Source organism: Stegodyphus dumicola, chromosome X1 (assembly GCF_044657685.1).
Source record: "Stegodyphus dumicola isolate Sdum_Otavi_A_Nest chromosome X1, ASM4465768v1".
Classification (NCBI taxonomy): Eukaryota; Metazoa; Arthropoda; class Arachnida; order Araneae; family Eresidae; genus Stegodyphus; species Stegodyphus dumicola.
The window spans coordinates 46,282,785-46,310,292 of record NC_140780.1 but is presented as its reverse complement, the minus strand read 5'-3'; the positions used below and the strand labels follow the sequence as shown (position 1 = coordinate 46,310,292).

The following is a 27,508-nucleotide window of genomic DNA, read 5'->3' as shown; positions in this document are numbered from 1 at the left end:
TCTAATTTTAGAGTTCATTGGATAGTCACTATCAAAATTGGTATGAACGGTCTTAAAATGTCATTCAATATTACTTTTCTTGGGAATCGCAACACTATTATTGCACAACAAACAAATACACTTCCCTTTGTAATCAACAAAACAATATAGATATTCCCATTCATAGTTAAAATAATATATTCTTTTTCTTTTACATTTATCCATGATGGGTTTTGAAAGAAAAGAATTATTTCGGATTACTTGGTAGTTTTAAATGCACGGTCTACTTGTGGTCTATTCGAAATACGATCACACACTAACAAAAAATACGTGCGTGTTATTAGATACGCTCAAGGTTAGCAAACTGCTAATCTATGCACAATCCTAAACTCAACTGACTACTGTCTAACCACGCTAGCGAGAGCAGTTTGGCTGAGGGCCAAGATGTGTCAGTTTAATTGAAGGGGTGTATGGGCAAAAAGCAGGGGTATTTTTCCCTCTCGAAGGTCGAAGGGGTGTGGGTGAAATTGAATTTCATGGGACATTTAGTGTCTACCGGGCTACTGCACTCACCCCTACATAACTGATAGATGTGCCCACTTCTTCCCCAAACCGGATGTTTACATAGATCTGGAATACGTGGTCAGACAGTATTTGCTGTATATCGCCATTTGATAAGAGTAAGTAAATCGCTCTGCCTATCATACATTTACATTAGACCAGCGAGGGTGCATTAAAAATTGATCGAGGGGCGCCGCATTGCCTATCCCTGCTTTAGATACTGAATTAATGGAAGTTCAAGGGTTATGTAGAAATGATCTGCAGCTACTTAATGGCTGGATAAGTCAGCAGGTTCTGTGGACAATAAGAATAATTATATAAACGACAACCAACATTCTGGATTCAATTAACAACGAGGATGCGATGTTTATTAAATGAATTTAAGAAGTTTTTGAAACATAAAAAATCAACTCATTTTTTATCCTAAAATGTATTTTTGTGCGTAGCGTATTTTCATTATATCCTTAAAATTCTAATTTAGAATATAATTGTCAAGAACTGAATCCTAATCATCAGTAATAGAATAAGTAATTATTATGGTTATTAATAAATCCTTCTTATAAAGTAATTGCAAATACTTCAAAAAACTTTCTGTCTGAATGCATATATTTTTCTATGCAAATATTTTTAATTTTATATTAATCAAGATTGCACATGATATTATTTATTTACACTTCAATTCTTACCGTCAGCTCTAGTAGAATTTACAAATCAATTATATTTAATTAAGCATTGGATTGGAATGGATTATTTTTATGGCAAAGCACACAACGACTATCTGCCTATAGGGAGGGATGCCTTCGTGCAGGACTTTCTAAAGGGAACTGGCTTGTATACACGTTACACATGGGGAAAACCATGGAAACGCCCATGCAGCCAGCCTGTCCGCGAGATTCTAACCTGAGACCGAACTACCAGTCTTCAGCGTCTTTACCGCTCTGCCGTTGGTGGGCTATATAATTAAGGAATGACCATCTAAGTTTAGAAACAGCGTACCGTAACAGCAATTCAATTATTGGTGACGTATCTTTCATGTTACTCCCGATTGGCAAGCAACATGATTTTTAATGAGTATTTGGGTTTTACTAGTAACTTCACTTGGAAATCGCGCTTAAACTAGGTTTGTTGGTTATTTGAACATAGAAAGAACATGGGAGCTATTTGATTAAGATCCTTTCATAGAGAACCTTTGTAAAGACAACCTAGAAATCTACGAAAACCAACCATGCAGCCTGGGTGAGACTTCGCAACAAACAATTAGTATTTAACAATCTTCAAATGCTAGGCAACTGGTGAGGCTGAAATTAAATCTCCAGTTAATATTTTATTTGTAAATATTTAAAATATTGTTGTATTCTTAGACATAAAAAGCAGAATTTAAGTTTTGTTATCTCGTTAGTAAACTACCAAGCCGTAGGGCAGATGAAGATTCAATTTCTTTTGCAGTAATTGTATCCACTTAATATTCTTGGAATATGAGCTAAAGACGGAACTTTCTCGGAAGATTAGAGAAGTGTTTAAATCCAGTGATATTAGTTTTGTCTTACAAGCTCAGAATCAAAACGATTCTGCAATTGCCCGAGTAGTTGACTTGTAAATGGCTATGAATTAAGCAGATGACTTTTAATCTTACGTTTTCAGTCAGAAAACGTATTCAAAATGTTTTCTATTGCATGACAGTGCATCTTTTTATTATTCAGTAACCAGTCGGAGAACAGCTTGTGTTCCGAAAATAAGTATGTGTACTCAATCGTCCTACATGTTCTTCAAATTTGCTTTCTTGTGATTTTTTTCTTTCCCAAAAACTGAAATTGCCTCTCAAAGGATTGTTTTTTGACATTGAAGAGACAAAAGGAGAATGACATCTACTTTTAGAGGCATGTCAAAAACAGATCTCTACAAGCCTTCTCTTCTATTACATGTTGTACAGTCAGACAAAAAGTTGCATCAGCGTAAATTCTATAATCTATTTTTATTACACTCTGATTACTTTATTAACATACAGTGAATATATACTAAATCTTTTACTTCAGCTTTAGTAATTCGGAATTTTTGACGAAATTGTTGTCGTAACTAGGACTTAGAAGATAAGTCAAATTAAATATTTTGGTAACCCAATAAATTCAAGGTCAAAGTTTCAATATTTTATTTTCGGGGGGGAGGGGAATTTTTGTCAGTTTTGGTCCATTATCCTAAGCATATTTGCTTCGATTCTTTATTTTTCCATAAAAGCGAAAATTTTACGCATGGTATACATATAATGCTTAGCTTCAAATTAAAATTTAATAATATACAGAGTGGTTATAATTTAAGTTCCACATTGAAATGGTCAGAAAAGGAAAACTACTAGATCAAATGCTATCAAACTTGGTAATCGTGTAAAGGAGGTCATGGTAATTTATTTTCCGCTAAAAAAAGGAAGTTCGAAACCTTACCACCATGGGAAAATGGCGCTGTATGCAATATTGTTAAACGAAATATGGATCGGAATCTAACTTAACCTTTTGTTACACGGGTTTAATATGTTGTATACCATTAAGAAACTTTGAAGTAAGCACATTACCATTTAAAGGCGTTAAATTCGATAAAAGTCGAGTGCACCATCCGTGTAAGTGAGAAATTCGTCTGTGAAAACACGAATTAGCGATTAGAAAATGCGAGATCGCAAATCACTCTCACAAGTGCATACGATCTGGAAATCGTTTTCATACAGATCACTAATTTGTAATTTTTTAAGCCTGAATTTGGCCCTAAAATACTTTCCCTCTTTCCACCAGTCCTCAACCTCTGTGACTTTTGGCTACGGGGTTATCTCAAAAGCACTGTTTATGGTGATAATCTAAACAATTTGGCAGAAATGAAAAGTGTTATACTCTGACATCTCCGTAATATTCCTCCTGATATGCTTAGAGCTGCTGTTGAGAATGCAGTAACAGAATTTAACTTGCTTTCGGAAAATGCTGGACACTACATTGAACATGCTTTGTAACACGTTTCGGAAACTATTAAACACGTTTTAAACAGATGTTTTCATGTCTTATTTCATTTAACAATATTGCATACAGCACCATTTTTCCCCTGGTGATGAGTTTTTGAACTCTTTTTTTTTTTTTTTTTTTCCCCCCGAGGAAAATAAATTCACATAACCTCCTTTACACGATTCCTTTTATGACCATTTCAAAGTGGAACTTTAATTATAACCACCATGTAAATTAAACTTTAAAAGTTTGACTGTTTGCTTCAAGTCCCAGCTTTAAAAATATATATATAAATATAATCTTTTATATTAATCCTCTTAGAAAGAATGTTTTAAGAAGCTAATTTTTCTCTCGCGTTATAGATTGTATAAAAGAACATGATCTTTAATATGATTGAGATTGTTTCAGCCGATATAAGAATCGGGTCACTCGGTGGTACAGAATAAACCCTGCTGGACTGTTTTTTTATTTCTTTGTCATTTAGCAAAATTCTTCTAATTAAAATATGTATTATTTGGACTTCGCTTTAAACTTTATTTATAGTTAAAATGACTAGAAAATGAAAAGCTGTCTTCAGCTGAAACGCAATTCATGTAATTGATATTTTAAAAAATTGACAAGAATGCAAAATTTATGGAAGTCTAGAAATCGAAAACTCTTAATTTTCTTGTGTGAGCACTGAAAATAACTGTAGTAGGAAAGAAGAAAATTAGGGAGAAAAGTAAGGAAAAATTTGCAGGGCATTTGGCTGTCAGACATACCAAGATGTTTAAAAAAGTTGGACGCATTCGAATGTACTTTCAGGATATTTCAAAGAATTTAGGTGTTCAAAGAGAAAACACTTGGACGTGTACACCAGCAAATACCATCAATTGAGCTTGTGTTAACAGAAAAGACAAAAACGATATCATTGCAGATTAAAGTGAAGAGCGACTGGTTTTAAACTGTAGGGTTGTATACATTTAAATTACGTTATAGAACATCATATTGTATCATAAATAAAGAATCCCATGATTTTCTCAGTCGAATTATTTGAAGATTCAGGAGTTTATCCAGTGATGTATGTGGATGTCACCTAAAGATTTTTTTTTTTTTTCCTCCTGATGAAACAGCGGCCGAGAGGTAGTCGCTGAACACTGGTAGTTCGGTCCGAGGTTCGAATCCCGCGAACGGGCTGGCTGCATGGGCGTTTTCGTGTTTTTCCCCATGTGTAACATGTATGCGAGCCAGTTCCCTTAGAAAGTCCTCCACGAAGGCATCCCTCCCCTTACACTCTAAATTCGAAAGAGTCCTATCCGACTCTAAAGGAGTGATATCCCACCTCCCTCTAATGCCAAAATGGCACCAACCTCGAAGGAGCGATATTTCACTCTAGTAAAAAGCGGTCCCTTTTCACACAAAAATAGGAGTGACCCTTACTTCGTTCGCTCTTCTTCGATAGTCAGATATCGCCCGATATTCGGGTGAAACCACACACATTACAAGGAGTTATAATAATAGTCTGCTCACTCCTTGATGGTGCGATTTTTATATAATTATTTTATAGGCAAACTGAAAATTGGTATTTGCTATGTAAACTTTATAGCTGATGTATTGTTTTAGATATCTGGTTAATATTATCTCTTGAAAAAAATATTTTACACTACTTTTTAACATGCTATTGTGATTTTAATTATCTGATATATACATCTGTTTTAGATTTGCTACCTATGTACTTACTTAAACATTTATTAGCGATGAGATTTCTTTCCAGATCTAACGAAATATACATATAAAAAAAAATTACATCCATATTAAAATATTGGAAATTCGGTGTAGTTAACATTCTGAAATACTTAACACTATCACTTTCTCACAGAATATATTTTATTTTACAGAAACACGGCTTTTGCCTTTATGTGTAGTAAGCAATAAAAATAAGAACGTCAAGGCAACTTATATATAAAAACTGGATTATGAATCAAAGTAGACGATCACTGAAATAAAAAAACACAGTTTAAAGACAATCATATCTTCATTGTTTAGACATATAGTTTTTCTTTCCAAATCTAACGAAATATACATATAAAAAAATTACATCCATATTAAAATATTGGAAATTCGGTGTAGTTAACATTCTGAAATACTTAACACTATCACTTCCTCACAGTACTTCTGATGTGAAATTACTTTGAACTCACAGAATATATTTTATTTTACAGAAACATGGCTTTTACCTTTATGTGTAGTAAGCAATAAAAATAAGAACGTCAATGCAACTTATATATAAAAACTGGAATAGCAAGATATTCGCAATGAAAAACTTAACTTTTGAATAAAAAATAAGGTTTTTCAGGTACTTAAAACTTTGAATTAATATTTCAGATATTTTCAAAATTTGATTTGAGAAATCAAAAAATGATTAGTTTCATAAAAGAAATTAAAAAAAAATCATTTTAGATTAATCATATATATATATATATAGTGGTATACATTCTAAATTTTGTATACATATTTTAATTTAAAAAAGCAAATTATGCTTATTCACAAGATTTGGGCACGTAATCATGTAAATTGTAAGCTAAATTTTCCATTAAATAATCATTCTAGTTGGAAAAATAATTTATTAAAAATAGTTCTTGATAAATTTTATAATGAAAATTTGAATGTGTTAGAACAGCTGATCATATATATATATGTGTCAGTAAACCTGTATCATAATCTGATAGATTTAACTTCTTAAAATGCTACTTATAAGTGACTATATTAATACAATTTGTGAATTGATGTTACTAGTAGTTTGTCTACTTGAGCATAATATGCATAAAAAATCGAATAATAAATTTTAATATACATTGAAGTAAGAAACAAATGCGAATTTAATTTCCCTTACATGAAAACTATTCAGCTTTATTTTTAATGTATGAGATTCAGAAAATAAGTAACCATAAAATACTCTCATGCTATTGTTTATAGCTTCATATATTGCACAAAATATTGCAAAAGAAATGTTTCTATTTCTTATTACATAATTATGAAGAGCTTAAAATTAATTATTACCCCAAATTATGAATAAAGTCTAAAATCTTCAGTTAGCTTGTTACGCTTTCTATTTTTGAGAAGTTATATGCATACAAATTCCTATACATTAATCATTACAGGTGAATAAATGCTTATATATACTTTTAGACTATAACTTATTTTTATATATGCTAATTCCAAGTCTCATTTGGGAAAAATAAATTTTAAAATGAAATAATATGGATTATAGCTCACATGTGTAAGCTAAAAATTCATTTTTCATAATTCTGCTGAAAATTATTATGTATTTCATTTATTGATTAAATCCGAATAGGAATCATTACCATAACTGCAGAATTATAATAATTTCAATGAACAAAGTATTTTAAATATAAGTGAAAACAAGCATTGCATGAAAAACTCTTTATTAGGAAATATATGTACATATATATACATATATAAAAATGGAAAATATGACACTAAAATGACATTAAAAATATGAAATGTAATGCATGTACAAAATGCAATAAATTCAGACTCGAACATGTATTTAAAGAGTCCACACAAGCTCTAGGAGTGCTGACATTATACAAAAGGCTTGCCACAAAATTATAAAAATTTGTTGATGTATGTGCATATTGAACACTAAATACAAAATTAGTTTTAAATAGAATGTAAAATGCCTTCATGGCATGATTTGGGCATGCTTTTAAGTGATTTACTGCTTTAATATAGAATGAACTTGTAATGCACACTATAATGGGCTGTTTATTCTGAGCTGGTCCAAGAGATTCCATGTCTTCTATTCCCTGAAAATAAATTTCTTTATTAAGAATACATCCATTACCTATCTATTAGGACAAGTCAAATACCAATGAGCCATACTAGAAAGTTTATCTTTCCAATTAAAAAATATCGCCAGAAAATTTTTTCTTCTTTCAAAAATAAGTAATTCCTAGTAATTTTATTCACATAGAGGTCTTTTGCTTTTAGTTTCTGTAAAAATGCAGTATAAATACATATAGGAATATGTAAATATTATATTGATGCAAATATAAAATAGGATAGTCTATCTGTGCGTTGCTTCTTAATGAAAAATGTAATAAATAATGTATATAAAAATGTAAAAGGAACAAACTATATGGAGAATTAGTCTGTCTTTTCCTTATGAAAACAAGTATCATCCCTTCATAATAAACTATTGTTGTTCATAATAAACTATTATTATTGTAAAGATGTTTGTTCTTGATTTCATGATCGCTATAGTCTGGCTGGAAGTGTATCTTTTGAATTTCACCTTGAAGCAATTTTTCCATCACTTTACAAGTTTAAAAAAAAAAAAAAAAAAAAAAAAAACTATGTTCACTGTATATACATGCATATATATGATTAGTGTCATGCTTTAGATTTAGATCATATAAAGGCATCACACATATTACAAACCATCTTATTCTCTCGAAATATTTGCTAGTATGTAGGTGACATTCAAATCAATGCAATTCCAATTCTACAGAAATTAGCTAAATGACCATGCATCATCTGTGGGTATAATAGTCGAAAGCAGCCTGAGAAGATGAATTTTAGCCACATGAGGCCAAATACATTCACTGCTGTAAAATGGCTCATTTTAATATAATCTGTCAGCAATACTTGGTACCAGAAGATCAGGGCGTTTTGTTTCCACATATTTCAAAATTCTTGGGACATAAAAAGATGAAAACTGTTTTTTAATGTCTATCATTAGAAATTGTTTCAGTTTCTATACAATTTCTTACATGGCTATTAGACAAAACCATTTCAATTGTTTTTATGACTGAAACATACTGAAATGTTTCTTTTACAATTTTGGTTTCAAATTGACCTGTTTTTGTATTCAGAGCTTGATCCAATCTACTGCCAAGCATAATTTCGACAGCTTTTCAAAGCCTTTATTTGTCCTTTAGTTGCTGACATGCCATCAAAAATCTGCCTAATGGGAAGGATGCCTCCGTGGAGGTCTTTCTAAGGCAAACTGGTTCGTATACACGTTACACATGGAGAAAACCACAAAAAAGTCCATGCAGCCAGCTCCTTCATGCGATTCAAACTCTGGACCGAACTACCAGTGCTCAGCGACTTTGCCGCTGGTGGGTAATATTTAGGGTATGTGCATCAATGTTCGGAGAAAAAGCATGATATTAAGCATTTGTAAGTAAACAGCCTGTTAAACTGGTATTTAGGGCATATAAATTAAAATGAACGCAGGGGCGTAGCTAGAGGAGGGCAAGGGGCATCTGTCCCCGGGCGCAGGATCCAAAGGGCGCCAAACTGATGTTACGGCATTTTAGAATTAAATGTTTTCCATCCTTGGGAAGCAGTAGGGGGCGCGAAATCTTCAGTTGTCCCTGGGCGCTGAAAACCCTAGGTACGACTCTGAATGAGCAGCAAGAAATATAATATTAAGCATACGTAAGTAAAATTTACATAAAGTAAATATTAGTTACTGAAATCAATTTGGCCTTCCCCCATTTTCTCAAAATTGTTCCAAAAACTGTTCCATTAAGAAAATTTTCGGCAACATATTATCTTAGAAGGAAACATTCTTTAAACGCAATTTAATAGTTCTTTGACTGTATATCAACCATTATGCTTAATTTCATGCCGAGACAAGTACTCGAGTATGCAGTTTTGTAAATTTTCTTTGCAAACACTTTAAAATCACTTTTAGGAAACATAGCACGGAAATCAGACAAAATAATAATAAATTGAGAAAAAATGACACATGCAAATAAATTTTGAACAGCAGCGAAAGAAAGCGAGGAGGCCGCAAGAGAATTCTACCAGCTTTGTGCTTTTGCAGCGTTTACATTTACTGGATTCTTTGCAGTAGTGTTTTCGAAGGCAGGTGGAAGGATGGTAACTTTGAACTTCTGCAGTTCATAAAATTTCAGAATGCAGTTCCAAATACTGATATACATCTGTAAATTTTTTTCATGACTGTTGCGAGAAGAATTTTGCAAAGTACAAATGGATTAAAAAACACCTAAGACTGAGAAATTGTACCATACTGTCTACAAATCAGCTGATAGAATAGTAAATCAAACTTTTAGAATACTATTAATGATTTTGTGTATAAGGAAAACAAACAAAATAGTACTTTACGGTATTAGAATTAATGTTTTATTTCAAAAATAAACCCAGATATTTTGTTTTTATATATATCATTTTGACATTTTATAGACTTTTTATTGTGCACTGAGTGAGGCAGCAAGAACTCTGGCTACACTTCTAACAGTGTTCACATAACTTAGTTATTGAAAATGTAAACAAGGTGTGTTACCTGAGTCTTTAAATCCTATCTAAACCAGAAAATGAATTCATATGAGTTTATTAAAATCAGGTTACTTACATTTCTTTCCTACTTTAAAGGACTGTGGATAAGAAAAGGTTTATAAGACTTGTTTGATACAACAATAGCTTTTGCTAATGTAAACAATTATATTATTTTGAACATTACTTCATCAGATCCTCACTCATTTTAATATCACTAGGAGAAGATATAATAACTAATTGAAATGAAAAGGCAATAATCTTGAAAAGTAATAAGTAAATGCCATTAGTTTAACTTTCTAACTATTGAGTTGATGTATATGAATTAATCTATGAATCATTTTAGAATTATCGTTTAAATTAGTATATATTTCGACAATTTTGAAAGTATGCCTGACAAGTTTTCTTAGAAGGGGGAAATAAATAAATAAAAACCCGTCGAATTAGGTTTTCTCCCGCAATAGAAGGGAGGGGAAGCTGTTTTTTAATTGTGCATTCGATTATCTGTTAATAAAATAAGTTAATTTTTTAAATATGATAGGCGCTGGCACAAATATAAGGCAATATTGCTTAATTTTCATATTATAAAATAAAAATGCATCAAACATTTAGGTTTTATGGCTTACATATAAAAAGTCGTTTTGTTTCAGTTGAAATAAAAATGTTTAGACATAAACGAATTTTACTATTTAATTAAGTCTGAAAAAAACATGCCTTACATTTTTTAGAAATAAATACTATTTTTTTAAATTTTCTTATTTGCATTAAAAGAAATAAACATTTGGTGTACATATTATATATTGGCATATACGTATATTTGTCAGTAAATACATATTTAGCATAAAATAAATACATGTATATAGCATATAAAGTCAACTGAATATCTGGAATTTTCAAAAATCCGGACTAGGTATAGTTTTTAATTTAAAACAGAGTAGAAAATAAAATTACCTTTTAGGACATTAACAGCATCTTCGGGAACTTCTTGCAGTTATAAAAATCTGTTAATTTTGAACTATCATGTAACGCCTCCTGAAAAAAGTATTTTATTGTGCTACAGTTTAAAAAAAAGACAAAGGGCAGATAAATTTGACAATTTGCTGTGGCACAAGTATTAGGAATATAGAACCTATGTAGAATGGGACAAGGTGCTAAAATTTTATGCTTGGTCTTTGATTGAAAATGAATTCTCATTAAATAGTTATCTGCATGAATTACCTGGAATATTTAATAATACAATAGTTTTCAGTTTGTCATCAGAAAATCAAAACTTATTATTTTTTTTAAATAGCTGGGTTTTCTTTTAGTCCAAAGGGGCAATTCTCCCAGAAGGACTGTTAATTTCGTTTTGGCATTTTGCATATATTTTGCATTTTGCATATTCCTGATATGTTTCATTTCAAATTGCTGCCACCAAACATTATATTTAAAGAAATTAAATAATGAAGAATCTGCATGAATGTATGTATGTTTCTCGCATTATAATAAAACAACGGTACCTAGAGCCAACAAAATTTGAATAAGGTAATCTTCCATAGAATATGGGCATGTGGAAGCCCTAATTTGAATTTGAAATTGGTTTTATTATTTGCTTTATTATTTAATATTTTGTAATACTTCAACGAATTTTTGATTAACAAAGTAAACGATTTCAAAGCGAGCAATAGCAAGACTGTACGAGTAAAAAAAAAATATATATATATATATATCTCCAGCTCGCGAGACTCTGTATTGGAAATTCTAAAGATATGTTCATTATTTTAAAATTATTTTGCGATATTGCTGTTGAATGTTTTTATGGTTTCAGTGCGAAGAACGTGATATTTAATAAATAAAGGTAACACACAAAATGTTAAAAAAATGCCCCTTTGGACATAATTTAAAATCTGAAGCTTTCAGTCTTTTTTAAAGAATGCAAGATTTTTTTTAAATCGTAAACGGAAAGCCGTCTTAGCAGCTTTATTGGCCTCCCGGACTTTTGAATGTTCAAGAGGCCTTAGTTACACCTACACTCTCGAGAATAACAACATATTTGCAAAAATATAAGTTTTAGAATGCTGATATGACCCAGGTAGTGCTAGTATTTATATTTTGGAAAAATTCAGCTTTGCAACAGTAAGTGAATTTTATTGTCACAAACTATAAGCAGAATTTATAAAAAATGAAAGTTAAAAATCTATTAAAAACTACTAGAAGTTGAAAACGATATGAGTTCAATAGGAAATTCAGTAAAGTATACGGTTTTTATTTCTTCCAATACTACCAAATAATTTACACACTTGTGTTATAAAAAAAAATCAAAACTTTAGTATGCATTTTTTTTTTTTCCACCGCTGTTCTTCCTATTTGAAATAGGAATGCATGCAAAACTAAATTTAAATAATTAAATTCGATAGCTTTGTGTAAATTGTTCAAAAATAAAAATAATGTTAAGAATTATTTACAAAAAGTACCATCCATACGTACAGCTTTCATTGTGTTAGCAGTACGTAATAAATAAAACTACGTTACAGCATTACACTCTTAAAGCAAATTTACAGACACCTAAAAAAAAACAGCAAACTAACTATAATTTATAATAATTAAGATATTTATATTAAGAAATAATTGTATATATATTTTAAAAGCGAACTTACTTTTGGCAAAGGAGCTGTATCCATTGTTACGACTGTCCTCGCTTGAAATGGCGCTTAGCCAAAGAACAAACTTGTTTGGTCAGTCTGGGTGGACGATGATAAGACAGGGGGTCGTCCTGCTCCTTCAATTCACTCCCTTCCCCAAGGTTATTATTGCAAGTGGGAAACATGTTCTGCTACCAAGACAGTAAATTTGGGTTGTTTGACACGCAACGGAGCGAAAACTGCTGTCACCCTCCAAATCCCACTCTGCGAGATTTAGAGTGTAGCCAGATAGCTCTAGTATGCTTTGTCATAATTAAATAAACCAAAAGCTCTTGATGAAACTAATCTTTCCTTTCATCTCATACCTTCAAAATGTTTAGCCTCTAAAGACTAATAAAGGCTCTGACCACATACTGATGAAATGGATTGAATTGGATTATTAAGTTACGGCAAAGCAGGGCTATCTGCCTAAAAGGAAGGACTTCGTGAAGAACTTTCTAAGGGAAACCAGCTGGCATACATGGTACACATGAGAAAATCCATGAAAACGCCCATGCAACCAGCCCGTTTATCGGGATTCGAACCCTGGAGTGAACTATCAGTGTTCAGCGACTTTACCGTTTGGCCGTTTGTGGGCCTTTATGAAATGGAAGGCGATAACTTTATTTAAAATGATTGTCAGAAATACCAAGATATTTCGAAAAGTTGGATGCTTTTTAATATACTTGCAGAATGCCTATATAGAAAAAGAGCAAGAATAAAGTAGAATGCCTGAAGAAAAAGAGAAGAAAAAATAAATTTTTGCATAAAATTTAGTATTTGTAATTTTTTTAAATTTAAAACCTTTTAATCTTATGATATTTTATTCATACGATTTCAAAAATAAAATATTTTTCTAAAATATGAATAACATTTTAAGAAACCAAATGTAGGATAAAATTGTGTAAAGCAATGGTCACAATGATAAAACTGTTTAAAGCAGTGTATGCAAGTCATCCTAAGTTAAAATGTTGGTTATACATCTCTCTTACTTATATATATCTTTTCTGAACGGAACATTGAAAGGCGTGTTAACTGTGCTTTACTGTATTTTCTCTTTTAATATATGCAGTTTTCAAGCGCATCATAGTCTGGGTTACAAAGTATTCTTCTGAAAGAAACGCAATTCAAATAAATAAAATCAAATTCTGGAAAATTTATATTAATAAATATATTTAAAATGCTCATTTCGAAGGAATAAATAGAAAATTTTAAAACAATTTTCTGAAGAGACAATGCAACACAAACAATTAAAATAAAGTTATAAAAATTTAAAAATTACCTAAAATAGTAACTATGTCAAAAAATATATATAAAGAAAACTATTTGAAAAAAAATAAACGCGGCACCTTTATTTACGCAGTTCGAATAGATAAATAGAAATTTTTAAAACAGTTATTCGAAAAAAAAACCATGCAACTTAAACAATTAAAATGAAATTCGAAAAAGAAAAAATTACTTAAAATAATAACAGTTATAATAAATATATAATATAAAGAATATTATTTGGAAAAAAGGAATGATGGTGACTTTTTCCCCTCTTATGGGAAAGGAAACTAGGTTGCCATATATTAAGAAGTTCGCCAAGTGAACTATTCTTGGCGCAAACCGAAAAAAAAGTGCCAACATAAATTTGTGAATTTTTCCGTAAATTTTGCTTCAAATTTTACAAAATATCATATTTAGGTGTAATTTCAGCTGTAGAATCGAAATATGTAAAAAAATTGGTATGTTATTTCAGAAAAAGTCCGATTTTGTGTCAAAATACCTATGTTAGAATAGTGCTATATATAAATCTAATATATATCCTAAGTCGCGCTTTCGAGACATGAAGAACGCAATTTGAATTTTGTCAATCGGCCCAGTAGAACGGGAGATATAGAACTGTCTCAATTTTTTTTTTTTAAATTTTTTATTTTGAGCAGTGTACATTAACTTTAGCTTTGATTATTTCACTGTGAAATATATTTTGTGGTGATTAATGCTACTATTTTAAGTCATTTTACTTATTGTTGCTTTCTGAATTATTTAAAAGGGCAAGACAATAGTCTGCTGAGTACCAAAATGCATCTCTCAAAATAAGACCATAGATTTAAAAAAAAAAAAAAAAAAAAAAAAAAAAAAAAAAAGGTCTACCCCCCCCCCCAAAAAAAAAAAAAAAAAGAGAGAGAGAGGTTTGTTCTGACTGTTTTATGGAAGTTTGAAAGTTTGATCTGAATATTATTGAAATTCTGTTGTAAATATAGCTCTTTAATGCCAGTTTAACGTGCTTTCCTCTCCAATAATGTTGTTTTTTCATTATTTATATTGTATTCTTTTTGTTTTAAATATTCATTTAAGTAACTAAGTGAACTTATTCTTCAGGTTAATATAGGTAAATTTCTAATAATGAATTATAGTATGGTTATTCTTCAATCTTATGTTTTTTAACTGCTTTCATATCAGCCGTGAACTGGTATTAACTGTACTTGTCATTCCCGGTATTATCCCAGTTTATGGGGAGTCTACTACATATTGCTTTGAAAATGATGGTTATTTACTTTATTTTACCGATGCTTCCTTTTGATTTACACAATAATACAAGTATAATACATATTTGTCATGAATTTAAACAGAATTCAGGCATAATTTTACTATATTTAGAACATATGTTTTGAAGGTAAATTTAATGCTGAAATAGCCATTTCCGAAACAGCAAAATAGAGTGTATTAATTGCTTTAAAAATGGGTATTGAAAAACTACATATATGTAAATTAAAGCTGTCACTTATTTTGTAAAAGACTTATTTACTTTAGTCTATGTTAAAGGGAATTCATTTAATTGTATTGCTATAAATATTTTGGTTAGAGTTGACTTTAGGGTCCCGCTTGTATTATTGCAAAATTGCCGTTTCATTTATCGCCAAGTTGCTCTCTCATTTATGACAACCTGAGTAGTTGAATGCTATGGAAACCCTATTATGACGTAATTGGTTGCGGAGAATTTGAATCATAGGAAAAAATTTGGAAAGTATGTGTCGGATTTAGGGTAAGGGCTTGTGTGTGATGGTTCAGTATGTTGTTAGTTTGTTGTTTACCTGGTAAATTGGCTGAATGTGGTAAGATTAATTTGAAGTTTCTCTAGGATTTGGAACGAAAGGGAAAAAAGTATTAATTGACCTGGTGTGTAAATGAAGGTTTACTTAGTAGTCATTATTAAGCATCCTGTTTGGAGGAAGGAAATGCATATGGTTGAACATGGGATATTTTCGAATGGAGGATATTTTTTACTCTTATTTTTGTGAATTTATGTGGCAACACCAGTATACGCATTGTATTTCAGATAATTTTAGGAAGTGTTTGGATGCTGTTAAGGAATTTTGTTTAACTGAACACGCATAAATTCGGTAAGTGGATATTTCCTTCGTGTAGTGCTAAGATGAAGTTCCTTTTTTATATAATTTCATTGTTTGATTTAAAATGTAGTTAATTGAGATTATATATTTTTTGTTATTTGCTCCTTTGACTTTAGTGAATATAGATCGATGTGTACATGGACAAAGTCAAGCCAGTGCGCAATGCCTAGTTTGTGCAATTCTCTGATTTTTTTTAAGTGAAAATAGGTCAATGTGTACATGGATACTGAGTTTGTGTAATTCTTTGACTTGTTATTTTGGATTTGTGTAGCAGCAATATTTGGCGCAAAATTTGCTGCTACGCAAAGCCAAAATAACAAGTCAAAGAATTGCACAAACTCAGTATCCATGTACCGCCAAGTTTCGCCAAGGGGTACCCTAAAATATGCTTTTACCGGAACAGCTTCAGTATAGCCCACCTTTAAAGTTTGGCCCTAAAGCGCATGAAATATGTTGTTTTGAAAAATGGTTGCCATCTAGATTTTCGACGAAACTCCGTGTTAAAAAAATCGCGGCCATCTGAAATCGTGGATAATAGAAATAAATTTATGACTATTATACACGATTTTAAAAGAAAGAAATATTAAGGAATGATTAATGAAAATAATTAAGGTTAAGAGAATGTAATTTAAAAAACAATGCCGGAAAATCTCACCTTTGCTTTGCATGGTATCTTACATTTTTCATAACAAGTTTTAGGCCTACCAGCGGCCGAGCGGTAAAGTCGCTGAACACTGGTAGTTCGGTCCAAGGTTCGAATCCAGCGAACGGGCTGGCTGCATGGGTGTTTTCGTGGTTTTCTCCATGTGTAAAGTGTATACGAGCCAGTTTTCCTTAAAAAGTCCTCCACAAAGGCATCCCTCCCCTTAGGCAGATAGCCCTAGTGTGCTTTGCCATAATTAAATACACCAACACCACCACAACAAGTTTTATCCTTCAATAATCCATAATCCATCAAAAATCCTCTAAAAAGTTCATACTCTCTTGTTAATTCATACATGAAATATCTCTTTGGAATGCCTGGCTTTCCCAAACTTTTACGCTTGTTTGAAAATTCCCACCTTAAATTTTCCTTTAAAATCTCTCGATACTTAATTACAGCATCACTAACAACAGGTTTAGAGCAATCCATAACTAAATACAAATATCTGATCTCCAAAACAGTATTCTCCACAATATCTGAGCGTTAAACAATCGCCGAAAATAGTGTTACGAATTTTGTGTAGATAGTTAATTTTAGTACAGTTCTAATTAAAAAATGTTGTATTTTCTCGAGCAATGCAGTGCGAGATACATTTTAAGAGAAGGTATGCCGGAAAAGTAAGAATACATTGGCACACGCATTTAACTATGAGTAAATGGATATCTCGGTAATTTGTATTGAAATTGAATAAATGTAACTGACTACTATATTAGCTGTAACTGTAATTCCATCCTCTTGTTTACATTGTGTTTGGTGAATAGTATGGGTTACCACATCATATCATTTATCGCCGCTCTTGGCGATATTTTTTGGTTAAAATTCTGGGTGGGCTATACTGAAGCTGTGCCCTTTTACCAATATTTTATACTTTCTATCAAGCATGTAAAGTCAAACAGATGACAGGCAAGGCCAGAACTGCAGTGCAAGGTAGGTAATATAAAATGGTGGAAACATGGTTTGAGTGTCTTTGAATGGAGTGTAAGAATAAAATATCATCATTATGGCAGACCTTTTTCATGAGATTTCCGAGTTGTGACACGAGACTTACTTTACTCTCATAATTGACACTATGAAAGTGTAGGTTTATGAATGTATTATCATAACCAGGTGGATCAAGCTCTTTGATAAACAGGAGACTACAGAGTGTTAAACTTCATGAAATTGTTAAAAAAATAGCAAATTCCAGACTCCTTCCAGATACATTTACCATTCGTTGGGAGATCCAAAGGTTAAAATTTCATGGTCAGGCAGTTTAAACTGGAGATTAATGCAATCACTTGCAAATCTCTCTTCCAGTTCATCATTTTGGAGCTTGAAATAGTGGTGTCTGGAGTGACAGTTCATGCTTCGTGATATGGCAGTGGACTTGCTTAGAGTTCTGAATGTTAGAATTTCATAAGCTGCCATATTTAAACTAAAAACTAATGTAAACTATGCCATGTACCACCTTTAGCGATGGGAAGCTCACCACTGTTAGAGTTTGGAGCAGAGGTGATGTATCACATGGGGCAACGAATCACATTACATTACCTGACTATCTGATGGGTGCTTATGAATACAGTGTCTGATTACCAGTATTAACTGGAATGTGTTATGCCATAGTAAAGTTTTCCAATGAAAGCTCACTAAGTTTTCCACTGATGGTCATTCCTTCTAATAGGGACTTGCTTCCCCTTCTGCCAGTTCCTGTACATGGAACAGTGAACATGGGAAACTTTTTTGATATTTAAAGCAAATTTTAAGCATATTCTGTGCTTCCTATACCATTGCAACAGTTTGGCGAGGTCCCATTTCTGTTTTAGCATGATCGGGCTCCGGCGCTTTAGATCTCATGGCATGTATACCTATTTTGTTGACATAGTATTAAAGAACTGATAAACACATTGAAGCATGCCCTATGCAGCTGGTTTACTGACATAAATATTGAAGAATCCACATTAAGCATGTGGGTTCTTAGATCCTGAAGCTCAATCTTATTGAACAATTAAGGGTAGAACTAAAATGTTTGCTATGAACCAGAGCCCCAAGATCCACATCAGTGGCAGTTCTGTTTTACAAGAAGGGCATGCTGTTTCATCTGAAAAACTCTAAAAACTGCTGTAATGTCTTTCTGATTAAGTGGTGACTGTGATCATAGCACATAGCAGATCCTGTCAATATTGATAACTAATGTTTGAGCTGGAGAGCCATAAAATTTAAATGATACTGTTAGTCATATATGGTACACAAGCAGTAGAGTATCGTAAGAACTGAGATCTCTGTCTGGTCATTCACAGCTGTGTGTATTCACTCATTAAATGCTAATATTCATAAGTATCAAGTTGATATCTTTTCACTCTAAGTCCAATTACATGCTGTTGCTGCAGCCAATTTCTTTTTTTTTTTTTTTTTTTTTTCGTTTAACAGACATTAATGTACAGTCTGACTGAGAGGCGCTATTTATCAGTTTTTGGAAGTTAAAGGTATTTATGATGTGAATTGCCATGTTCCATAACTACCCCTCCTTACTCCTGAGCACTTTTGAGATAATTTAAGAAAGTGTCTGCTATATGTCCTTTCTGAAAATTGTATATGAGATGAGTTGAGTAATTAGTGGCTTTTGCTTCCTGGCAAGGCCTCTTACAGCCTAATTAACAGAAGTAAAGTTGTCGATTTTCTCTTAACTTAGGAAAATATGAAGTCCATAGTAAAATCAGTTTCTGTAATTATTCTTATAAAATGTTGATGATTTAAAAAGTCATTGTTCTGCCAGAAGAAATTAAAGTGAAGTATACTTAACTGTCGTCTAGAGCTGTGAAACATTTTAAGTTTTACACCCTCTTTTTTTTTCCCCTTATCTTTTTTTATTTTTCCCCCTTTTTTCTTTTAAGCAGTAAAGCGTTTTGATTATTAATTACTAAAGAATTCTAAGAAAAGTTTCCAAGAAGAGACAGGACTGGTGCTAGGCATTTTATTTCCTGTTGCAACGTCTCCTAGTCCTAGATTTTCCCATCCGGTGCCTCCGCAAACTATCTAAATTTTGCCACCCCTAATTTCTGCAGCCCAGTGTCACTGCACTGGTTGTACTGGCTGTGGTGCCAGCTCTGGAAAAAGAACTAGATTTCATTCTTTAAAGTGCAATTCCATAGAGCTCTGTGGAATACTTTAGCATAGAAGAAAATAAAGAACTTTTGGCATTCTTGATTATTTTGTCCAAGCCTGTTGGGCTCATAAGTTTTGGAATTGGAATGATTTTGCTTGGTTTGCAAATAAAAGTATAAATTTAAGTGGCATAATAAGCTGAGTTCTTTAAATAAGTGACACAGAAAATGAAATGTTTGTATAGAGAATAGCAAAGGTACCATGGAGCTTTGAAAGAGCAATGCTTTAACGTAAGTGACAACTTAAAAAGCTTTGTTATTACTGTAGAGATATTTGTAATCGCATTCTTATTGGTTAAAAAGAAGTATAGCTTTCTGTCACATCCGATGCATTAGCTTTCTGCGAGGTCCGATGTATTCTGAAATAATCCCATTCTATTTGTTAAAGCATGATCTGTTGTAAAGTTATATATATGACCTCTGTAAACTTTTTCACTCTCTGCGTATTTCTCTGAGAAGAGCTATGGGCGAGGAAATGAAATCTACGAAAGATAACGACGTCTGGGATCTACAAAGTTTACCTCCCGATAAAAGAGCCATTTCCTGCAAATGGTTTCTACAAAAACAACGAGATGGAACATATAAAGCCAGGCTGGTTGCTCGTGGCTTCATGCAAAAGGATATACAGACACGTTTTCTCCAGTAATTAGTATGTGCTCTTTACATTAAATCCTGGTAATTATCAATAATAAAGGTTTACAAACTTATTTTAGATGTCAAGACAGCTTTCTTGAATGGTAAGTTAGATGAAACCATCTACATGGACTAGCCAAAAGGATATGATGATAGGAGTGGTAAGAAATGTAAACTTAAAAAGAGTTTATATGGTCTTAAACAATCTCCTTGACAATGGTGTCAGAAATTTCTTAATTTTGTTATTAAATTAGATTTTAAGCATTTGGACTCTGAACCATGTATTTTCATCAGAAATCTAAATAAAACTGATCAAAGTGTCAAAACCTTTTTAGAAATTATTTCTTCTCAGTGAGATTTGGGAGATTATTTTCTGTCCAAACTCACTGGATCTTCAAATTATCTGATTTTGAATTTATGAGAATTCATTATACAAGTTTGTATGTCAGATCTCATAGAAAATTAAGTAACTAGTGAGTATATCTACTCGCTAGTTGCTGAATTTTCTATGAAAATCTGTGCTTCACTGAGAAAATATTCTGAATTTCTTTGACACACATACATGCACATATACAATATGTTTAAAAAAACTTATGAAGATTTCTTTATTATAGCAATGCATTTAAGTAGTATTATTATTTTATTATAGCAGTGCATTTAAGTAATTATGGCTCTTTATGTGGATGACTTATTAATTGCAGGTTCAGATGTAAAAGAAACAAGTATTATAATATCATTGTTATCTAAAGAATTTCAAATGTCAAAATCTAAAATTGTCTCAGAATTTTTAGGCATTAGACTGAAGTTCGAGTCCATTTGTTTATATTTAGATCAGAAACCATATCTTGAAAAATTACTTGATAAATTTAAAATGTCTGATTGTAAAACTGCCTAAACTCCCATTGAACCAAAATCTACAGCAACTGATTTTCAGACAGAAAATGCATTTCATGGCCCATAGAAAGAATTAATTGGATCTTTACTTTACTGAGCATATACGAGGGCTGTTCAGAAAGTATCGAAACTGAATTTATTATATTTATTCCAGAAAACCTCTAGCAGTGGGACTGTGCACTTCATGCACGCACATGTTTCACAAAAATCAGCAGCTCTGTACAGCACGCCGTTTAGTCACACTGACTTTCTTCATGTGGATGCCCTGTTGTAAGAGGGCTATCTGTATTTTACAATGTTTTTACCTCAAACATTCTGTACAGTGAACTTTTTGATAAATGTTCCTGGTTAATTTTGTTAACTTTACTGCTCATTGTTGTGCTGCTATTTTGAAGAATAAAACAATAAAATAATTTTTCTACTTTCATTTACTACCTCTATTTAATATTATTTAATTTAATCTTCATTTAACCTTATTACCAAATCTCAAATGTATTTACAAATAAAGTTTGGTTTATTCTCTACTTTTTGATTTTCCCTTTCTCATATCTATGCAAATCATACCGTAGCATACAGTTTCATGCATTTATTTATTCGATTCATTAGAGAATCGGGATTTTACTAGTTTGATATATTGCCTAAACACATTATTTAGATAATCTGCAGAGTATCAGTTTTGATTTAAAATAAATGTGCTAATATTTCTCATAATTGCATGTTAGTTGTTACATTTTGTGCTCTGATCTAGAAGTCTATGTTACTTAATATGTATATATAGTCTTAGATGTTTATTTACAGTTGTGGAAGCTTTCTTTCTTGGACAAGACGAAAAGTATTTAGAAGTTGATGTATCTCCGTAAGTGAAATATTTGTAATTACTTTTAAAGTTTTCAGTTTATTTGTAAATTGTAATGTGGTGCTTCTGATCTCACAGTTAATATAATTTAGAATGTACTGAAATTTCACTTCAAGATTCACGGGTTAAGGTTCCTTTATTTATAAATCTAACCTAGACTTATTATGAATTCAAGCAGTAGAGACTAGCTAAAACTGATCAAAGTGTCAAAACTTTTTTAGAAATTATTTCTTCTCATTGAGATTTGGGAGTTTATTTTCTGTCCAAACTCACTGGATCTTCAAATTATCTGATTTTAAATTTATGAGAATTCATTATACAAGTTAGTATGTCAGATCTCATAGAAAATTAAGTAACTAGTGAGTATATCTACTCGCTAGTTGCTGAATTTTTTATGAAAATCTGTGCTTCACTGAGAAAATATTCTGAATTTCTTTGACACACATACACGCACACATACATATATATATACAATATGTTTAAAAAAACTTATGAAGATTTCTTTATTATAGCAATGCATTTAAGTACTATATGGGGTAAAGCAATTCTTGCATAATGATATATTGCATATTTTCAAACTATAGTTCATGTTTCATCCATTTATCCATCTAGCACATTTGTTTCTGCTTTCAGCATCTAATCTATATTCAGAAGAAATCTTTTTTTATTTATTTATTTTTTTGACTTCCTTTGAATTGGCCTATTGTTATGGAAGTATGTATTCTTTCTGGTTTTGAGACATCTTTCAACAATAAGATGAAACTCAACAAATTGTGTATTGTGGCAACTGATTTCATCAAAATGAGGGCATTATGACTGATATCGTTAGCAGTTTATTGAAAACCTTTTCCCACCGTTTCATAGATTTTCTTTCTCATACATGTTTGCCATTTCGTCTATACAATCAACTGTACCCATAAGCAAAGTACAAAGTCTGAGATCCAGATTTATTTTGACATCAGCGGCTCCAAATTTTGGAGTTTTCTGGATTTTTATCATTAGTTTAAATCTTCTAAGGTGACATGTAGAAATTATAAAATTAAAGATATGAAATAATAGTTTATGCAGCAGTGAAGTATTTATAATCTTAAAGGATTTAAAATTTTCCAAAAAAATATCAGTGTTTTTTTTTTCTTTATTAAACATTTCTTTCAGTATAAAGTGTTGCGTCACAAAATTTCTTATTCAGTTACAAAGTTCCTTTGCTCCATTGTTCAAATCCGGCAATTGCCAAGTCGAGAATTACCAGTAAATTGCCAGTTGACATTTTTTCACTCTCAGCAAGCTCTTTAACACTTTCTTCATCATCCATAGCATTTAGAACCATACTACAGCATTTAAAACCATCCTACAGATTTCAAGTAGTGTCTCATTTTAGCTCATTACCTCAATGCTTAGCCACTCAGGGGCTCACTTTCGTGAGTACGGGTGTGGCAATCTCGAGGTACCCTAGCACTTCAGGGAATCATCTTCTTGGTGAGACGGGTGTCACGATTCTGGAGCCCCAGTGATCTATCCTCTCTTCTGTCCTGATACCTTTTTTCCTTCCATTCTCCCTTGTGGTTTTCCTCTTTGGAGGTTGGGGCTTGTCACGAGAAGCTAAAACAGCTCTTGTTTCTAGTTTTCGAGTGGCAAGAAAACTGCTCACGTGTTTGCTGTGCGTGGAGACCCGTGTTGCTGGAAAGGAGGGTACTGGTAGTTGAGGCTCGAGGTACTGTTTCCAACACACTGCTTTGGCCTCTGCTTCAGCTAAACGAGAGGCACCTTAGTCGTCCTCACAGGTGTCAATTGTCTGGTCGCTAGTCCTTGTGTCAGTGGCTTGGGGATAAGCTCTCTGGAGTACCTGCTTTCGGGAAAGCAGACTGTGGGGCTTCAGTTTGCGTATAAGTCTGGCTAGCCCTAACACAGGAATCTGTGTTCCCTTGTTGGGCTCCGTGGTGGGCGGGGCTGTCGGACTCAAATATTTTCTTTCTTAAATATGGCTTCTATATTTCTTATCAAAACAAACGAAAAGACCAAAGTATACAGGTAATTGATAAATCTCTTACTAAGAAAATACGTACCGATGCAAATGCCAAAGTAGTTACTGATAGTCCACGCTTCCTTGTAGTCTTGAGTCCCTCTGGCGAACTGCAAAAGATGTCCTCTTTTGTAGTAAGCAAATATATCCATTCTTGCATAGGTGAACCAAAGAACTTAAAGCGTCTCCGTTCCAGAGACCTGCTTATAGATACTGTTTCGGCAACCCAGTCTGCTTCCCTTTCGTCACAAACCAAACTTGGACATGTTGCTATAACTGTGTCAGCGCATAAAATTGAATTTTTTTAGAGGTGTGATCTCGGAAATCGACCTTCTGTGTGTTTCAGAAGAAGAGTTCGTTTCCAAGTTACCTGACCAAAACGTTTGTGGTGCTAGGCGGATCAAGATGCGTAAGGAAGGTCAGTTGACTGACACGAAACACGTGATCCTGACCTTCAAATCGCCTGATCTGCCAAAGAATATTAAGGCAGGATATTTAAGCTGCCCTGTAAAACCATATATTCCTAACCCCATGCGATGTTTCCAATGCCAGCGTTTTGGTCACTCTAAGACATCCTGTCGTGGCAACCTTACGTGCGCTCAGTGCTTGACGGTTGGTCACGATAGTGATAAGTGTATCACTGTGCCATTGTGTATGAACTGCAAGGTTGAGCACCCAGCTTTTTCTCATTCATGTCCAAAATGGAAACTGGAGAAGGAAGTTCAGACAACTAAAGTGAATAGAAACATTTTGTATGCTGAAGCTAGGAGAATAGTGGAAAGTTCCCAACTGAGCCCAAATACAACTTTTGCTAGTGCAGTAAAATCAACAAGATCTATTGCAACCCAGACATCTATCAGTGCACCCAACATTCCGTCATTAAAAACCCAAAGCAGTGCAAGTAAAATTAAACCAACTCATTCGATACAGAGGAAGGAAACGGTAGTTCAAACCAAACAGAAAAATATCCCTCAAAAAAGCACTAATAAGGTTGATAATCAGAATAGTAGTTTTGTAGAAGATATGATGTCAGAATCTTTTGACTCAGATAATATGGAAACTGAAGAGGCCTAGAAATTCAAAAAAATCTCCTCCTGCGGAAAACTAAGAAACAGCACTGCAAAAACAAACATCAGACATAATGACTAGTTTTATATCTTGGAACTGTCGCGGTTTCCACCAAAATCTTAGTAACATCAAGGAGATGATCGATGTTCATCAGCCTGTGGGCTTTGCACTACAGGAAACAATGCTAAAACAAGAAGAACATGCAAAGTTTCAGAGATGTGCTCTGGCAAGGAAAGATAATCCGAATGGTGAATGTGTCAGTGGAATTGTTGGTGTTTTCACTTCACTTGACTACCCATCAAGTACTGTTCTTTTAATCACACGCCTCCAAGCTGTCGCTATACAAATTAATTTTAGTATTTTAATTTCATTTCTGTTCCATTTACTTGCTTCCGAATGAACACATTGATAAACAAGATTTGGATGATCTCATAGAGCAGCTACTTGAACCTTTTGTACTTCTAGGAGACTTCAATGCTCACAGCCCTTATTGGGGAAGTAAAGATCTTAATGCACAAGGTAGACAGATTCAGAAGCTAATTGAAGATCATTCAGTATGTTTGCTTAATAATGGTCAATCAACTTATTTCCATCAGCCAACTAGGACCTTTCATGCTATTGATCTTGCCATCTGTTCACTTTCACTCCTGCCGCTGTGTTCTTTTAGTGTTGGAAACGATCCCTTAGATAGCGACCACTTTCCTGTATTCGGGCCGTTTACAGGTTTTGGGGACTCATCCAGTCCGAGACCTGTTCACTTCATTTTAGATAGAGCCGACTGGGAACTTTTCTTGTCACTTTCCGAAATCAGTGAGCAAATGGTGAACAATGGGCTCATCGATGAAGCAGTGGAAATTATTACACATACAAGCATTCAGACAGCTACGATTTCTATACCTCTCACATCTACAAGTCTCCAGAAATAATCAAAACCATGGAGAAACCGCGATTGCCAGGAATCACTGAGACAACAGAGAAAAGCTTGGGAAGTCTTTCGTATATACCTCACTTTGTTAAATCTTATTGCCTTCAAGAAAGCTAAAGCAAATGCAAGACGAGTAAGATGGCAGAGCCAGAGGGATTCTTGGATCGTCTATGTATCATCAATAATATCCTGTATGCCAAGCAAAAGAATTTGGGAAAGAGTTAGAAAGGGATGTGGGATATATAAAGACCATGCACTCTCTCTTCTGCAAAATGATGGCCGGATGTTTAGCAACACTGCTGAAATAGCAAATGCCATCGGTGAGACCTTTGCTGCCATTTGCAGTGGCAGTAATTACCCACCAGCGTTTCTTTCTTTTAAGCGTCAGTCCGAGAAGTTACCCATCCGTTTCTATTCTTCTAACTTGGAACCCTATAATGGTGATTTCAGCATGTTTGAGCTAAAGAGAGCTTTCTCCCATACTCATAAATCTAGTCCGGGTCCAGATGGTATAAGCTATGAAATGCTGAAGCATCTTTCCTTTAAGTCACTAACTACCCTTTTTGCTCTTCATAATCGAGTGTGGAAGGAGCACACCTTTCCTAGTGCCTGGAAGAAAGCTATAGTTATACCCATAGCAAAGCCAGGAAAAGATCCGAAAAATCCTTCCAACTACCAGCCAATAGCCCTTACCAGTTGTCTTTGCAAACTGTTTTAAAAAATTCTTAACCACCATCTAGTATATTACCTTGAAAAAAACAGCATTATCTCCCCATATCAGAGTGGTTTCCGTAGAGGCAGAACTACCATCGACAATATGCTCCTTCTGGAAACCTCTATTCGTAAAGCCTTTGTCAGAAGAAACCACCTGGTTTCTGTTTTCTTCGACATAGAAAAAGCTTATGATAAGATACGGTATTTTGCGTGACATGCACACTAGTTGCTTGCGAGGCAATCTGCCTATCTTTATCCAAAATTTCTTGAAGGCGAGGACCTGTCAAATAAAAGTTGGCTCAGTACTTTCAGATGTCTTTGTACAAGAAGAGGGTGTGCCTCTAGGCTGTGTTCTGAGTGTGACACTTTTCAGTTTAAAAATAAACTCTGTTCTAAAGGAACTTCCTGCAAGTGTCTCAGGCTCTTTATATGTTGACGATCTCCAGATAAGTTGCCAAGGGGCAGATATGAGGCATGTGCAGAGACAATTGCAGATCGCTCTCAACAGGATACAGGCATGGTCCTCAAATCGTGGATTCGCATTTTCAGAACAGAAGACTGCTTGTGTACATTTCTGTAGAAAACGACGTGTTCATCCTGAGCCGGAGTTTTATATCAAAAGCTCACAAATTCCAGTCGTACATGAAATAAAATTTTTAGGGTTGATATTTGA

General features: G+C 33.2%; 1 protein-coding gene across 1 annotated transcript in view; it reads left to right on the top strand.

Annotated features, from left to right (window-relative positions):
- LOC146993135 (UPF0462 protein C4orf33 homolog) overlaps positions 1 to 27,508 on the top strand; it is a 76,870-nt gene that overhangs the window by 14,616 nt on the left and 34,746 nt on the right. Inside the window, exon 3 of the mRNA XM_085807089.1 lies at positions 22,051 to 22,108. Coding sequence (XP_085663215.1) covers positions 22,051 to 22,108 — 58 coding nt within the window. The remainder of the gene's footprint in view (positions 1 to 22,050; positions 22,109 to 27,508) is intronic.